The sequence below is a fragment of the Pristiophorus japonicus genome, chromosome 1 (genome assembly GCF_044704955.1).
Source record: "Pristiophorus japonicus isolate sPriJap1 chromosome 1, sPriJap1.hap1, whole genome shotgun sequence".
NCBI classification, from domain to species: domain Eukaryota; kingdom Metazoa; phylum Chordata; class Chondrichthyes; family Pristiophoridae; genus Pristiophorus; species Pristiophorus japonicus.
In genome coordinates, this window is record NC_091977.1 from 139897481 (window position 1) to 139914724 (window position 17244).

The 17244-nt window shown below is 44.0% G+C and overlaps 1 protein-coding gene across 1 annotated transcript in view; it reads right to left on the reverse strand.

Moving 5' to 3' along the window:
- LOC139253580 (dmX-like protein 1) overlaps window positions 1-17244 on the reverse strand; it is a 200946-nt gene that overhangs the window by 147200 nt on the left and 36502 nt on the right. Inside the window, exon 2 of the mRNA XM_070873611.1 lies at window positions 1349-1474. Coding sequence (XP_070729712.1) covers window positions 1349-1474 — 126 coding nt within the window. The remainder of the gene's footprint in view (window positions 1-1348; window positions 1475-17244) is intronic.

Consider the following 17244-nt stretch of genomic DNA (forward strand, 5'->3'; position numbering starts at 1 on the left):
GGCTGGCCCAGTTAAACTTCGGGCAATGACGACCCACAAGATGTTAAACGTGAAAGACTACAAAAAAAATCGTTGGCATTTGCATACATCAGAAAGTGTTATTTTCAACTTCAAGCCTTGAAAGAGATCAATCATGAAGGAAATGCCTTTGACAAGTGACCGTTAGGAAAAATGGTAGTGCATGAAATTGGAGACAACCTTTTGACATGGGTTAGGAAATGGTTAGCAGGTAGGAGAGTAGGGATAATGGGTTTGTACTCCAATTGGCAGACTCGTGGTGTCCCCCAAGGATCTGTATTGGGGCCTCAGCAGTTGCAAACAGACATTGATAAATTAAGTGAGTGGGAAAAACTGTGACAGATGGAGTTCAATATGGGAAAGTGAGAGATCATCCACTTTGGACCCAAGAAAGATAGATCAGAGTATTTTCTACATGGCGAGAAGCTAGGAACTATGGATGAGCAGAAAGATTTAGGGATCTAAGTACAGAAGTCACTGAAAACTGGTGGGCAGGTACAAAACAATTAAAAAGGCCAATAGAATGTTACACTATCACAAGGGGGCTAGAATACAAAGGGATGGAAGTTATGTTACAGCTGTAGAGAGTTAGACCCCATCTGAAGTACTGCATTCAGATTTGGGCACCGCACCTCAGGAAAGATAGATTGGCCTTGGAGGGGGTGCTATGCAGATTCACCAGAATTATACCAATCCAAAATTGTTAAATTATGACGACAGGTTGTATAGAATAGGTATGCATTCCCTTGAATATAGAAGATTAAGGGGGGATATAATTGAGGTGTTTATGATTAAAGGATTTGTTAGGGTAGATAGTGAGAAACCATTTCCTCTGGTGGGAGAATCCAGAACAAGGGCATAACCTTAAAATTAGAGCTGGCTGGATGAAATCAGGAAGCACTTCCTCACACAAAGGGTATTGAAATCATGAATGCTCACCCCAAAAAAAGTTGTTGAGGCTGTCAATTTGAAAATTTCAAAACTGAGATTGATAGATTTTTGTTAGGCAAGGGTATTAAGGGATTATGGAACCAAAGCGGGAAAATGGGGTTAAGATACAAATCAGACATGAATAGTGAACAGGCTCGAGGGGTTGAATAACCTCTCCTCGTTCCTATGTACAGCAGGTTGCAAGCCATGCTGCAGCTGCAGTACACAAGCCGCTAATAAAAGAGCAACTATGGACAGCCCAAAACATAACATCAAGGTTCAATGTGAAGGACAGTCACAGGAACTCTGACAACACTCGACCGATGGTGATGATAATGACGACACATGCTGTAAAGCACCATCTGGAGCATGTGAACTACTTAGAAGCAATTTGACATACCTTTCCCTGCTGCATGGAGCAATCAACGCATCCAACTTGGATATTTCCATGTGTGGTCCCAGGAATAATTTGAAGTCTTTCAAAATCGCTGGCTAAAATCACAATGTCACACCCTGAAGCATAGGCCTGGTAAGACATTAAAATAAATGGTTAATAAATATCAGCAAAGTTAAGTGAACAAGTTTAAAATATTGTTAACATGGGTTATTTCTGCAAATAGGAATTCAAACTCTGACATCTGCATTGCTTCAAGTACTATCATTTGATTAATCTTAACTTTTAAAGAATTGTTTATCTGGCACCTTACCATGTCTCAAATATCTCAAAGTGGGTTACACAAATAAATTACTTTGATGTTCACTGTTACATAGACAAACAATAATCCTAGAGTGCTGCTGTGACATTCCAGCGTGATATGTGCGACAACGTAGTACCACAACCACATAGCCAACAGGTTTGACCTCCCCTCTCTACTTAATATGCTGCTGTCGGAGGCATCAAGCGAAAAAAAAAAGTTCCAATTCAAGTTTTCCTTTGGTATCTAAAAAATCTTTTAAATATTTGACAAAAATCATGAGCTGGAGATTGCGGTGGGAGGCTTCCCATGGGCGAATGCTTCCGAACCGCAAGTAAACTCTGCACCTACCTGGTGCCTCTGGATCTTTGAACACTCGCGCTCCTGGGCCTGCAGGCATATGCCTGCATAAAGGTCCATGCGGATCACAAGTGTCCCTGGGATCATGTGGGCCAACCCAATCACAAAGGGGGATTCCCATTATGCTTATGGGGATTCCATTTACATATGGAATCCCCATGAACTTAACAGGAATCTCCTAAAAACATACTTTCACATCTAAATGAAACTAAATCACATGATCAAAATGAATTAAAATACAATTTAATTAAACATTTAATTGAAACGTATAAGATTATGAGGGGGCTTGACAAGGTGGATGCAGAGAGGATGTTTCCACTGATGGGGGGAGACTAGAATTAGAGGGCATAATCTTAGAATAAGGGGCCGCCCATTTAAAACTGAGACGAGGAGAAATGTCTTCTGAGGGTTGTAAATCTGTGGAATTCGCTGCCTCAGAGAGCTGTGGAAGCTGGGACATTGAATAAATTTAAGACAGAGATAGACAGTTTCTTAAATGATAAGGGAATAAGGGGTTATGGGGAGCAGGCAGGGAAGTGGACCAGAGTCCATGATCGGATCGTATTAAATGGCGGAGCAGGCTCGAGGGGCCGTATGGCCTACTCCTGCTCCTATTTATGTTCCTATGTTCTTAAAAATGTAGTTTTTTGAAAAATAAATGTAAACACTTTAAGGAGCCAAAAATAACCTACGCTAATTTTTAAATTATTTTAAAAATAATGTAATATTTATTTAAACCCTTATGCTGGTAAAAGGCGGCCTCTCGCCTGCTTTTAACAGGCATAAGGGTATCGTGGGCATTCTCTGGCAGCGGTTGGGAAAATAGCCCAACTCTGCACCAGCAAATGTAATTTTCCTGCTGATTCGGAACTTGCGGAGCACTTACAACCGTGTATGTGTGCAAGAGGTCATTGGCCCCGGAAAATCCGGGCCCATATATTTCAACTTCAATTGGTTTGCAAATTAGTTAGTCATTAAGCAAAAAGCTGAGGCAACAATTTATTTGTAGATTAAAGTGGATACTGATTTTGAACATCAGCTATTTATTCTGGTCATTAGTTTACCTCCTATAATAATTTATTCATAATTTCTGCAGATAGCATTCCAAAATCATCAAGAAATATCAAGCAACTGAATGGGGGATGTAGCAAGACCTTTAAGGGTAATGGGGATCAACTCGAGTGTCACCCAGAGAACCTATCTTGCAAAAGGCGACAGAAAGGAGGTCACTAGTGCTCCATTAACTAGTGTAGTACTGACAAGTGAAGTTGTGATTTTCTTCTAAAATAATCAATAATGTCAAAAACAATACAGTACCCTAAAAAAAGTCAGTCCAAAAATATCAGCTGGGGTAGGAAAACTTAAAATTTGTTTGCAAGCAAGTTACCATTTTGCAATAGTAAGCCTTAGCTTCGGAGGCAACTTTAACAAAATGCACAGTATAGAGAAAGGCAACAAAACAGATTTTAATCCTGAATCATTGTAATAGGATTTTAGGAAAATATGGAGAGTAATGTTCTAACAATGCTGAGAGTTTACATGTTCAGATCCCCTTCCTTTCTTGCAGTTATCATTTTAATATGGTCTCACTTAATATGGCCTCACTTAAGGCAAAGATCATTACACTTCGAATGGAGAAAGACTTGTGGAATGGCAAATATGGAATCTATTCAGGTGTCCAGTGCTGTTGCTTCTTCATTTAATAAAACGGGCAAATGGAAAGTGTGACTTTTTAGCTCAAATTAAATGCCCGTTAAACAGGTCCGAGTCCCAGCTGAGCATTTAACTGTCCATTCGTTTGCCATTAAAGAACAATTATTTCTGCCATATAAAATAAAGATCTCATTTAATACCACTTGTTACAAAAAAAAATCTTTATAAATCTTTTCTATATTAAAGTGTCTGGCAGAATGAGTCACGAGCAGATTATTCTTCTTCTTTGCAGAAAATTAATCTCAAATTTGAATGGAGCAGTGTCTGTTCCGCTTTCAGTTCCCAAGCATGGCTCAGTCATTCCAGACAACTGCAACTGAACTGGGGAAATCTCATATTAACTTAACCATGACATTTCTTTTGCTTGATTTTATTAAATGTAGATTTACAAAATGATTGGTCTCTTTCAAGTCCCTTTTCTTAAAACAAAATTATGGTAACAGACCAAAATATTAGTTGGCAATAGACCATAATATTAACCAAAGTTCGATATAGGTTTAACATAACTTCGCTGCTTTTCAATTGTATTCCTTTATAAATTAACCCCAATAATGTGTTTGCATTTTTATGGCCCTGTTAACCTGTGTTGCTATTGTTAATGATGTGAATCTGTACCCCTAGGTTCTTTTCCTCTACCCAATTTAGACTCCTATTTTCCAACGAGTATGTGACCTCCTTATTCCTCCTACCAAAATGTAACATTTCACACTTATCTATATTGAAATCTAGGGTTAAATCAATGGACTGGATTTTTGGGTTTTTGCAATTTTGTCTTGTTTTCAGGCGCAAATTGTAGTGAAATCAAAAATTTAGCGCAGGGTTGGAGTTAGCGTTAGCACCAGAGTGTGCAACTTTCGCCAAATGAAAGTTCACGAGGAGCATTACACCACAGAATGTGCGCTGCAGCCAAAAGTTCCGGTGTTAAAAAAAAAAATCGGCCATTCTGCGCATGCGGAATTTTTTTTTCTCCCGCGCTTCTAGTCTGCTGTCCGATCGCAAACGCAAATGCAGGGCGCAGCTGCGCGCATGCATAGTATACCCGGGGCTGAATCAGCCATTTTAAAATTGGATTTTGATCATGGAGGAGGATATTTGTAGACAGCGTGTCAGGCGATTTAGCCAAGAGGCTAACAAAGCTATTGTGGGGGCTGTGGAGAGAAAATGGCAGGAATTATATCGGAGGAGTGGGTCTAGATCCCTGCCAGCCATTTTTAAATCGAATATGGAGGGAAATCGCTGAGGTGGTCTCTGCCTCAGACACAGTGGATTGGAATGGGAAACAGTGCCGAAAAAAGTTCAATGATATTTCTAGAATCGTTAGAGTGAATACAATTTTTATTGATGCACTCCTTCATTACTTCAATTATAAACCGAATACACGATTTGTTCTCATGATTTTGGAACCAGTCAGCAGTCTGTGGGTGTTCTCATGCTGTTTGCTGTCTCTCAGTTTGCATTTTAGGAGGCAACCCACAGAATTGCTTATTTGCCATGAATGATCTTCACACATTATTAAGATTGCAGAAAGATCTCATAAGATGTTTCTGCACTTCGATGTCCTCCTGACGAACCACGTGTAACTTCCAAGGCCATTAAACAGAGGACTGTATTACATTCAGACAATATGATATAAAGTGCTTTGCTGGCTATCTGTGTGCGCCACAAGTGCAGATGGACCCTCTGGTAACCATTCCTATTTTCATCTTTGCAGGCAAAGAAGTCCTATAACCGCCGCGAGCAGGTGAGGACAGGTGGCGGTCCGACCTAGAGCAGCAAGTGGCAGGCCTCATCGGCATCTCAGGTTGGGCAACTGCCACTGAGGGTGCTGACCCCCACTTGGATACTGAGGGTAAGTCCTGCACACTCCCTGGGCTGGGTTGGGGCAATGTGATGCAGTGTCTGTGGACTAAGGTTGGGGCAATGTGATGCAGCGTCTCTCGACTAGATATAATGCTGTAGCGGCGGTCCTTTAAATGGACCGGTGATGTGCGACCTTCTTCACATCACCCTGCCCTCTCCCCTGCTGCTAACCACTCATCTGTTGCTTTCTACTTTCAGATGACCAGCCAAGCTCGAGCATCCCTCAAATCAACCCTCCATGTCAGGCCATCATGTGGAGGAGGAGGACAAGGAAATGGAAGAGGACGAGTTCAGAGATCAGTCGACTCCGGGGCAGATGCAATCTACCCCTCGTTTATCACCGGCAATCGCCTCGTCTGAGGACAATGATGTAACTTTCCCAGGGTTTGAGACCGGAGATGCTCCTGGGACTAGTGACGTGCAGCAATGCAGTTCTGGGGTCGAATCCCGTCTGCCATCTCTCCAGTGGGTGAGTCGGCCTGCTGACAGGCAGATGTGGAATTGGACATGGTGGGACTGTCTAGGGAGAGCATCCACCTCACCAGTCAGCTCCTTGATGTCTTTGGTAGGATTTCCATGACCAGAGAATCTCACTGCAACCCTTAGAGGTAGGGTCGCAGATTGTTGGTGCGAGCCGTGAAAACTGCAAGGCCATCAGTGCCCACACGAGACTGGTGGCCTCCAGCAGTGACATTGGAGTCCCGGAAAGTGTGGTGCGAAGCTTTGCCAAATGTGGTGCATCACAGGCACAAGCTCTGCTTCAGCTTGGACAGCAGATGCAGTCCATAAACCCTGCCGCCACACTGTCTGCATTCCCCAGTGTCACACCCAAACCCACACCATCTGAGACTGTTGACACCGATGAAGGGGCTCGCCAGTCAGAAGCCGGGCCTTCCATGCCAAGAGCTGGTCCTGTGCATCTCCAGACGGCACTTCCAATGTCTCTCCCCCCAACACAGCAGCGCTCTGGCAGCCTTACTGCACGCCATCTTGGTGCCACTAGGAGCAGCAGGCAAGGGAGGGGGATAAGTGTGAGGGGGAGGGAAGAGCCGATGGTAAAAGATAGTGGGGCAGGGGTTGCTGCATTCTGTTGTTTATGTGGTTGTTGTTGAATAATCACACTGCTGGATGCAAATAATGTGTGTTATTTTATTAAAGTTTCAAAATTAAGTTAACAAAGTTATAAAAGTTTACAATGTTTCATAAATTCATCTGTTCACCTTAGTCATTCCTGTGTAGTGTCGCATTTGCAGAATAGTCAATATGGTGGGATAGCGTGGCCAGGCAACTCTTCAAGCAAAGAAACATTGTAAACTTTTATAACTTTGTTAACTTAATTTTGAAACTTTAATAAAATAACACACATTATCTGCATCCAGCCGTATGATTATTCAACAACAACCACATAAACAACAGAATGCAGCAATTCAATTATGAGCTGCTGATGCAAGGCTTTTGCAGCGGTAAAATGTCCATGTGGTTATGGTGTGGGTGGTGGTGGCATGGGTTCCTCGCCAGGCTCCTCCTCTTCCTCCGCCCCTCTCGCCTGAGGTGGTTCTGCAACCCCCATTGGCAAATCCTGTCCCGGCATGATGGCTAAGTTGTGTAGCATGCAGCACACCACAATGAACTCAGAGGCTTGCTGAGGGGAGTATTGCAGGCAGCCTCCAGAGTAGTCCAGGCATTGGAAGCGCTGCTTCAGCAATTGTTTGTTCGACGATGTTGCGTGCTCGGCTTCTGTCTGAGGGTTCTGGAGGGGGGTTCATGAGCCAGGTGGCGAGGCCGTAACCTTGGTCCCCCAACATCCAGCTCTGGCCTTGTGGTTGACACTGGAACGTGTGAGAGACACTGCTCTCACGCAAGATGAAAGCATCATGGATGCTCCCTGGATATTGGGCATTGACTGCCACGATGCGCTGAGTATGGTCACAGACAATCTGTATGTTCATAGAGTGGAATCCCTTTCGGTTTCAGTGAAGCTCTGGATTCTGTAAAGGTGCTCGCAGAGTGATGTGCGTACAGTCAAGGGCACCCTGAACCTTAGGGAAGCTAGCAAATCATCCGAAGCCTACAGCCCTCTCATTTTGGGTCTCCTTGGTCATTGGGAAGTTTATGAAGTCCATCCTGAATGCGTACAGTAGTCATCTGGTGAATGCAGCAATGTGTAGCATGCTGCGAGATGGAGCATATGTCCCTCGCTGATGCCTGAAATGAGCCGGAGGCATAGAAGGCAAGTGCCGCAGTCACCTTAACTTCAATGGGCAGTGCAGTCTTGTTGCCGCTGGTAGGCTGTAGGTCTGCCTGTATGAGCTGGCATATTTCTTTGACCAACTCTTTTCGGAAGGGCAGCCTTCTAACGCACGGTGCCTCAGAGAGCTGCAGGTATGAGCGATGTTCGCTGTAATCTCGTGGGGGGCAAGGCTTCCTCCCCATACGTCTGCGACCTCTTTGATTACATTGAAAATTATCAATAAGCTTTCTTCCAGCTCGATGCCGTATAAATACAGCAGCCAGGATTAACGGCTGACATAGAATGGCCCTCATCTTTTAAAATGTCCTTAAAACTATAAACTCACATAAACGTCACAATCGAAAGTATGCAGTAACGCTGCGTTCTTCTCCCAATGCTTTTAATCACTCAGAACTTCGACTTTCTTCTCCGTTTTTAGTGCCTGGTGCGCCCTGGGTCCAACTGATTTTTGCTGGCGGATTCCTAGGCGGACGCTAAATCGGGCTATGTACTTGAAAGTTCTGCCCGGGGCACTCATCCAAACGGTCAAAATGGGTGCTATCGCCGCAAAACCATTGTCAAAAATTCTGCCCGGGTGCAAAATCTTGTGCGCCTCATTTCATGTTTTTGCGTGCCGCCCAGGCGCTAAATTGGGTGCAAATAAGCTGAAAATCCAGCCCCTCATCTCGAAATACATACCAGTTGATTTACATTTGTTTATCATATCTGTGGGGCTCCCCTGTGGTGCTGTGTATTCAATCATTTCAAACAATCCTTGATTGAAAAGATTTAATATATGGTGGAGCTCCTGTAAGATGGTTGCTGTAATTATAAAATTGTTAAAATGCAAGATGGCTGCTTAGCCTTACAAAAAGTGAGTAGGAAAGCAAAAGATAAAAGATAAAAGAGCCTTGTAAAAACAAAGTCGGAAAACCTAAGCGAGATAAAGCAAGGCCACAAAACCCCTGACAACTGCTGTGAGGGTGGGAAGACTGATTAATGCCTTGAGAGTTCTGTAAAACAAACCAGCAGTCTTCGACCGAAGAGCCACTGATCAAGTGAGATTAGACCATTTGGTTGCACCCACGGTAATTTAGCACATAAATATGAGGGTAGGAAGAGAAAAATAATTGTTACTGCAGTCAAAAATAAGCCCTCGGTTGGTCACTGAGGTGAAGCACTCACAACAAGGTAAGCCTGACCAGCACTTCGGTCTGGGCAGCAGAAAAAGCCCTTAACATAGAAACATAGAAAATAGGTGCAGGAGTAGGCCATTCGGCCCTTCGAGCCTGCACCGCCATTCAATGAGTTCATGGCTGAACATGCAACTTCGGTACCCCATTCCTGCTTTCTCGCCATACCCCTAGTAGTAAGGACTTCATCTAACTCCTTTTTGAATATATTTAGTGAGTTGGCCTCAACAACTTTCTGTGGTGGAGAATTCCACAGGTTCACCACTCTCTGGGTGAAGAAGTTTCTCCTCATCTTGGTCCTAAATGGCTTTCCCCCTATCCTTAGACTGTGACCCCTGGTTCTGGACTTCCCCAACATTGGGAACATTCTTCCTGCATCTAACCTGTCTAAACCCATCAGAATTTTAAACGTTTCTATGAGATCCCCTCTCATTCTTCTGAACTCCAGTGAATACAAGCCCAGTTGATCCAGTCTTTCTTGATATGTCAGTCCCGCCATCCCGGGAATCAGTCTGGTGAACCTTCGCTGCACTCCCTCAATAGCAATAATCTCCTTCCTCAAGTTAGGAGACCAAAACTGTACACAATACTCCAGGTGTGGCCTCACCAAGGCCCTGTACAACTGTAGTAACACCTCCCTGCCCCTGTACTCAAATCCTCTCGCTATGAAGGCCAACATGCCATTTGCTTTCTTAACTGCCTGCTGTACCTGCATGCCAACCTTCAATGACTGATGTACTATGACAACCAGGTCTCATTGCACCTCCCCTTTTCCTAATCTGTCACCATTCAGATAATAGTCTGTCTCTCTGTTTTTACCACCAAAGTGGATAACCACACATTTATCCACATTATACTTCATCTGCCTTGCATTTGCCCACTCCCCTAACCAAGTCACTCTGCAGCCTCATAGCATCCTCCTCGCAGCTCACACTACCACCCAACTTAGTGTCATCCGCAAATTTGGAGACACTACAGTTAATCCTCTCGTCTAAATCATTAATGTACAATGTAAACAGCTGGGGCCCCAGCACAGAAGCTTGCGGTACCCCACTAGTCATTGCCTGCCATTCTGAAAAGTACCCATTTACTCCTAAGGAATTTACTTTGCATATGTTGTGCTAAGTATAATTATTGCCTCTGTGTGAGATTTAACCTTCGTTATACAAATAAATGTCTTCATGGTTAATCCAACATTGTGTGTATGTGTCAATAATTCCCAGACTCACGAACACTAACTTCGGGTAAAGGTACATTCCTTTTTACCTACACTCCATGGGCTAGAAATTGGCCAAATAGCACTATCGCCGTTTTTTTGGCGCTAATTGTGTATAACGTAGTTTTTTTAAGCGCTCGAATAGCGTCAAAAAATAAAACGTGTAAAATTGGTCAAACGCTTTTTGCCGATTGCTATAGCGGTAAAAATGCGCCGTTTTTTGTGCACCGAAACTCAATTTCTTGGCGGTAAAAAAAAACCGTTCTGCGCATGCACCAAAAAAAAAATCCCCCTTTTTTTTCCTCCCGATCCTTCTGGCATCTGCCAGGTCACGTGCAGGATGCGCCCGCATGTGCAGTACACCCAGGGCTGAATCGGCCTTTTTTGAGAGGGGATTTAAAGATCTGCAGACTTCAGCACAGTTCAGAAACAGTTAATTAAAAATACACGGTGATTCAGCAAGAGGACTAGGAAATTCACTCAAGATGCAAATGAGGCTCTGATCACTGCTGTACAAGGCAGATGGGGGGAGATCTCGAGGAAGGGTCGTGGAAAACTACACCCATCTGCTATAAAGCATGTGGAAAAGTGGGGCTGAACAGGTTTCCTCAGTGAAATCTATCCAGAGGGCCATGACCAGGACATTAAAAAGAATGGGGCCTATGCTATATCTGCCATTATTGCTGGCTGCTTTCAGAAGGCTTTTGACACATTTGAACAGCATTATCAGCATAATCAACGACCTCGCAGATTATGGGGAGGAGGCCTTATTGCTCCCCCCCCCCCCCAACGAGTTTTCAGGGAACAGCGCTCATACGTGCACCTATCTTAAACATAGAAAATAGGTGCAGGAGCAGGCCATTCGGCCCTTCGAGCCTGCACTGCCATTCAATATGATCATGGCTCATCATGCACTTCAGTACTCACTCCAGCCTTCTCTCCATACCCCCTGATCCCTTTAGCCATAAGGGCCACATTAACTCCCTCTTGAATATATCCAACGAACTGGACTCAACAACTTTCTGTGGTAGAGAATTCCACAAGTTCACCACTCTCTGGATGAAAAAGTTTCTCCTCCTCTCGGTCCTATATGGCTTACCCCTTATCCTTAGACTGTGACCCCTGGTTCTGGACTTCCCCAACATCGGGAACATTCTTCCTGCATCTAACCTGTCCAGTCCCGTCATAATTTTATGTGTTTCTATGAGATCCCCTCTCATTCTTCTAAATTCCAGTGAGTATAAGCCTAGCCGATCCAGTCTTTCTTTATATGTCAGTCCTGCCATCCCAGGAATTAGTCTGGTGACCCTTCACTGCACTCCCTCAATAGCAAGCATGTCCTTCCTCAGATTAGGAGACCAAAACTGCATACAATACTCAAGGTGTGGTCTCACCAAGGCTCTGTACAACTGCAGTAAGACCTCCCTGCTCCTATACTCAAATCCTCTCGCTTTGAAGGCCTACATGCCATTTTCTTTCTTTACTGCCTGCTGTACCTGCATGCCTACCTTCAGTGACTGATGTACCATGAATGCAGCCTTCCCTCCAAATGCTTTCATTCACTGAACTGTGGCTCTGCTTTTGAAGATAGCGCCGTGAATAGATGTGGTGTATTTGGATTTCCAGAAGGCATTCGATAAGGTGCCATATAAAAGGTTACTGCACAAGATAAAAGTTTACGGGGTTGAGGGTGATATATTAGTTAGCCAATCCTCTACCAATGCTAACAGAAAAGAGAGAGAGATGATAAATGGGTCATTTTCCGGTTGACAAACAGTAACTAGTGGGGTGTCGCAGGGATCGGTGCTGGGTCCTCAACTATTTAGAATCTATATTAATGACTTGAACGAAGGGACTGAGTGTAACGTAGCCAAATTTGCTGATGATACAAAGATGGGTGGAAAAGCAAGTTGTGAGGACGACACAAAGAATCTGCAAAGGGATCTAGACAGGGTAAGTGAGTGGGGCAAACTTCTGGCAGATGGAGTATAATGTGGGAAAATGTGAGGTTATCCACTTTGGTAGAAAAAATAGAAAAACAAATTGTAATTTAAATGGAGAAAAATTGCAAAGTGTTGCAGTACAGAGGAACCAAGGGGTCCTTGAGCATGAAACACAAAGTTAGTATGCAGGTATAGCAAGTAATCAGGAAGGCAAATGGAATGTTGGCCTTTATTGCAAGGGTATTGGTCAGGCCACACCTAGATTACTGCGTACAGTTTGGTCTCCGTATTTAAGGAAGGATATACTTGCATTGGAGGCTATTCAGAGAAGATTCACGAGGTTGATTCCAGAGATGAGGGGGTTGACTTATAAAGATAGGTTGAGTAGGTTGGGCCTCTACTCATTGGAATTCAGAAGAATGAGAGGTGATCTTAAGGAAACATGCAAGATAATGAGTGGGCTCAGCAAGGTGGATGCAGAGAGGATATTTCCATTCATCGGGGAAACTAAAACTAGTGGACTTGGGGCTACAACCTCCACTTTTTTTGCATGCTTAATGCCCACTTTACCGCTGAAATGACGTATAATGCCGAGATATCGCCCATTTAGCCACAAAATGGAAATTGACGAGCATTTTTCGGAAACTTATCGCCGAGCGTTACTTTCCCCATGTGCTTAACGCTGGGAAAAAATACCGCCGCCCACTTTTTTGTTGTCGTAAAGAGCATATTTACCGAAACTAGCGGCCATTAGATCGCCCAGAGTCACTTTCACCACCTTGCACACATATCGCCCACAATATCGCTCGCCCAAAAAACCTCCCGGAAAAGTGGAACTAATCACAGCGTTGTGGACACCATGCTCTACATTACGTCGCATTCTTTAAAAGGCTACTGTGCTTTAATCTCGGTGGAGTTCGGATGTGCTCTGGAGGTTGTTGGAGTTGATGTGAACATCTGTACAAACATCTTGACCATACTGCTGAGAATGTGTAAAAGGGTTGCGAAAGTGGTAGATGACTAGAGAAGGTGGCCAAAGGTTGGAGATATTTGCTGTGAAAAAGATATTGGCTTAATTGAAAACATTTTGGAAGAGGTAAAAGACACTCTCCATTGATAATGATTTTAAATTATGAGAAAGTTCCACTGCAGTTTGAAAAGATGAATCACTTCTGTCAAGTTGGCTGGAAAACGCCACTAAGTTAGGACTCTCATTAATGGAAGGAGGACATGTTAAACCCCTAGATGTATTAAAGAAAGAGTGCGCGCACGAAAAACGTACCAAGAGCTCCACTCGGACCTCTGAAAAGGTTATTGATAGACTACGTAGTCAAATGGTTGGCCTTGCATTGACAGAGGCTGATGACAAAATTGAATTTCAGTAAACAAAATAGCTATTAAAAATGTGTGGTCTTGTTTTAAATCAATTTTTAAAAAAATCTTTGGCAAGCACTTGAATTAGAAATTTTTTTAAAAATTGGAGTTTAATCTAAAATGCTGTCTTCCCTGATGAGAAGACTTTTATTATGACGGCTTTACTAATGATTTCTGCTGTTTTAATGGATTCCTAATTTCTAAGCAAGTTTTGAAGGCACAAAGACTTAAAAAAAAGAAGAATTTTTCGGATGATTACATGAAGTCACGTAATGACATCAGGCTTTCTTACAAACCTGTAAAGGAGTTAACCCTTTTCATTGACAGCTGTTTTATACTGGACATTATTAATTTGGATTTCTTAATAGAATAAAAAAGACTCACCTAACAGAGGAAATGGTGCGATAGTCAGAATAAAAATAAAAACAGAACTAGCCTATGTAATAATACTCGCCTGATACAAATAAAAGAAAGATACTCAAACAAAACAAATTCAAGAGTTAAAAGCTAAGATAAATAAGCTGGACGAGATTTTTAAAAAACGGGGCCAGACGGATAGTGCAGTGCGCAGCCATAGCACCATCACCTATGGCAATAGAGTCAATGTACCCCACGGTGAGTAAGTGTAGTCTACAAACCCAATCTAACTTTACCTCCGATTTCACAGAGTGACCGCAACATGCATGGATAAAAGATGAGTAGATCAAAACCTAACACCTGGTGACGACCAGGCTATCTGTTTAAAATTTGCAGATAAAACACTCACCGAGATGGGACCACAGCGGCTACTTCGACTCTGGAGACTCAGGATACTGGGGACCTTGAGGCCCACGCAAGCACTGGATAATACAGATGGACTACGAGAGATATAGCACACGCAGGAAAGACACAACTACATGAACTAGCTTTGTTTAATTTAACTGCCGAAATATGCAACGCAGCAGCCAAGGATTGGAGCAAGGACGGAACTTATTTTAATGCATGGCTATGTATAGTGTATTAAGTAAGGTTGTAATGCAGCAGGCTGCCGATGCCATGGGCGCCAGTATATTCCGAGGACAGGAACAAGTTCATAGGACCAAAAGGGGAAGGGCGCAGAAATCCAACTGGACGGAATTTCAGTTCTAGAAGCTCATGCCTGGGCGGACGAAACTGCAAACAAGCAGCGAAATCCACCCCGCAAGAACAGAAGGGTGGGAAGAGAACGGAGCAAAAAGGGGGGGTGGGACCCCAGGATGTTTAGGGAAACTGGCCAGTAAGATAAAATAAAGACCAAAGGAGGTCTCTGGAATATAAGGTGTATGTCCTGAAGCGTGACACGGTTATAACACGGAGAAGCCGGTATTGATCATGCGCAGCACAAACAAGAAGGAATACAACCTAAAAAGGGGGGCTAGTAATAAAAGAATCTAAAGAAAGGATATAAGTTGGGGTGCGTCAGCGACTACTTATCCTAAACCTAATGGATATAATTTTTCCTAGCTTCTGTGGGAATGAAACTATGGGCCCAAGTTTCCACATGATTTGCGCCTGATTTTTAGGAGCAACTGGTGGAGAACGGACTATCTTAGAAATCGCAATTCTCCACATTTTTTTTTCTGCAGTTCTAGTCAGGTAGAACAGTTCTACTTTGGAACAGAATTTTTTCTTCAAAAGGGGGCGTGTCCGGCCACTGACGCCTGATTTGAAAGTTTCCACAGTGAAAACGTACTCCAAACTAAGTTAGAATGGAGCAAGTGAAGATTTTTGTAGAACTGAAAAAACCTGTTCTGCACATTAAAAAATCAGGCGCAGGTTACAAATTAGGCGTCCAGAACGAGGTGGGGGGGGGGGGGGAAGGGAAGTCATTAAATTCTACAATAAATCCTTATTTATACAAATATTATACAAATAAATCCAACCTGAATAAACATTTATAAGCAAAGAAAAGATTAAATAAACCATCTTCCTACCTGTGTGAAGGCACGGAGAATGCTGCAGTCAGCCTGAGGCGCCAGTTCTTCGCGCGGGGGGGGGGGCGGCGGCCATTCTTTCCCGCCAAAGGGGGGGTAGGGGTGAGGGAGGGAGGAGGCGCCCGTTCTTCCCCGCAAAGGGGGGGGGGGGGGGGGGGGGGGGGGGGTAGGAGGCGCCCGTTCTTCCCCGCAAGGGGGGGAGGCGGTCATTCTTTCCCGTCAGGGGGGGGGGGGAAAGAGAGGAAGGGAGGAGGCGCCCGTTCTTTCCCGCGGGGGGGGGGGGGGGGTCATTAAATTCTACAATAAATCCTTATTTATACAAATATTATTCAAATAAATCCAACCTGAATAAACATTTATAAGCAAAGAAAAGATTAAATAAACCATCTTCCTACCTGTGTGAAGGCACGGAGAATGCTGCAGTCAGCCTGAGGCGCCCATTCTTCCCCGCTGGGTGGGTGGGAGGGGAGAGAGAGAGAGAGAGAGAGAGAGAGAGGAGGTGCCCGTTCTTTCCGCGGGGGGGGGGGGGGGGGGGGGGGTGAGAAGGCTGCAAGTGCTGATGGCAATGTGCTTTAATTTAAAAAAAAATGTTCAAAAATTAAACAGCTACAAAGAACTACAAAAATGGCCGAGTGCCAATGCTTTTTTCACACTGCGCGTGCGCGAACGCTCCAACGCGCAAGCGCAGTGTTGCCGGCAGAAAAAAAATCTAATTTAAATAGTACCCGCCCCCTCCCACTTACAAAATCGGCGCGAGTGTAGGCTCCGCCCCCCTGGGTGCCGCGCCAGGCAGACAAGGAGCTGCAGGGCTCTCCAGAACCGCGATTTTTTTTTTTTAGGCGTGAAAAACGGGCGCCCAGCTCGGAGGGGCGCCCGTTTTTTATCGTGTGGAAACTTGGGCCCTATAAGTCTATACCAGAACCTGGCACAACGGATCCTCGAAGGCCCGGAACCCACTACCCTGAGATTTAATGTCAGAAATGGAACAGGGCAAGGTCGAACAAAAAGGGAAATACGAGAAACACTAGGCACGGGTTATGCGGCAGGGGTTACGACGATGAATTCCATAGGCCTGTATGCAATATACGACCGGGTTAACCACTTAATGGTGTAGTCTTGAGGAGTTTACTGGGGAGGGACTTGGATAACCAAGCCCTACAAGCGCGGTTGGAAGATGGCGCGGAAGGGGAACTGTTACAGGTGGCCCATACATTATAGAAGCATGCCAAGACAATAAATTTGATCCATGCAATGGGGAACGATATAAGTAAACGATTACAGGCTGAGATAGTTTGCTCCGGGTATGGGGCCTGGATATTAAGTGAGGTACAACATAATTTGGAGCAACTCCAGAGTGGAGACATACCAGATTGGATTCCGAACAGCATACTTAACAATTGGACTCTAGATAAAAAAATGAATAACACATGCGAGGTACGAAGGAATAGTCACGCATGGGTGCCGAAATTCAGATGTATTACTGGGCGGGTGAATATGATCGGATGTGTGTTGTCCATACCACAGTATGATGTAACAAAGGGAGACCCCTTATATCAGATCGATAATATTGGTGAAGTGAGAAACCAAACTCGGTTACGTTACCATCAGCCTGCCAGACGGGTGATTAAAATTAACAATAGTACCAAAGGCATTGATATAACTGACTGCTATAAAATTAACCAAGTGGTTTTATGTCGAGGTACGCCATGAATGACGAATGATGATTGCAGATTCCACCAAACAAACGGATGCATGCTGAG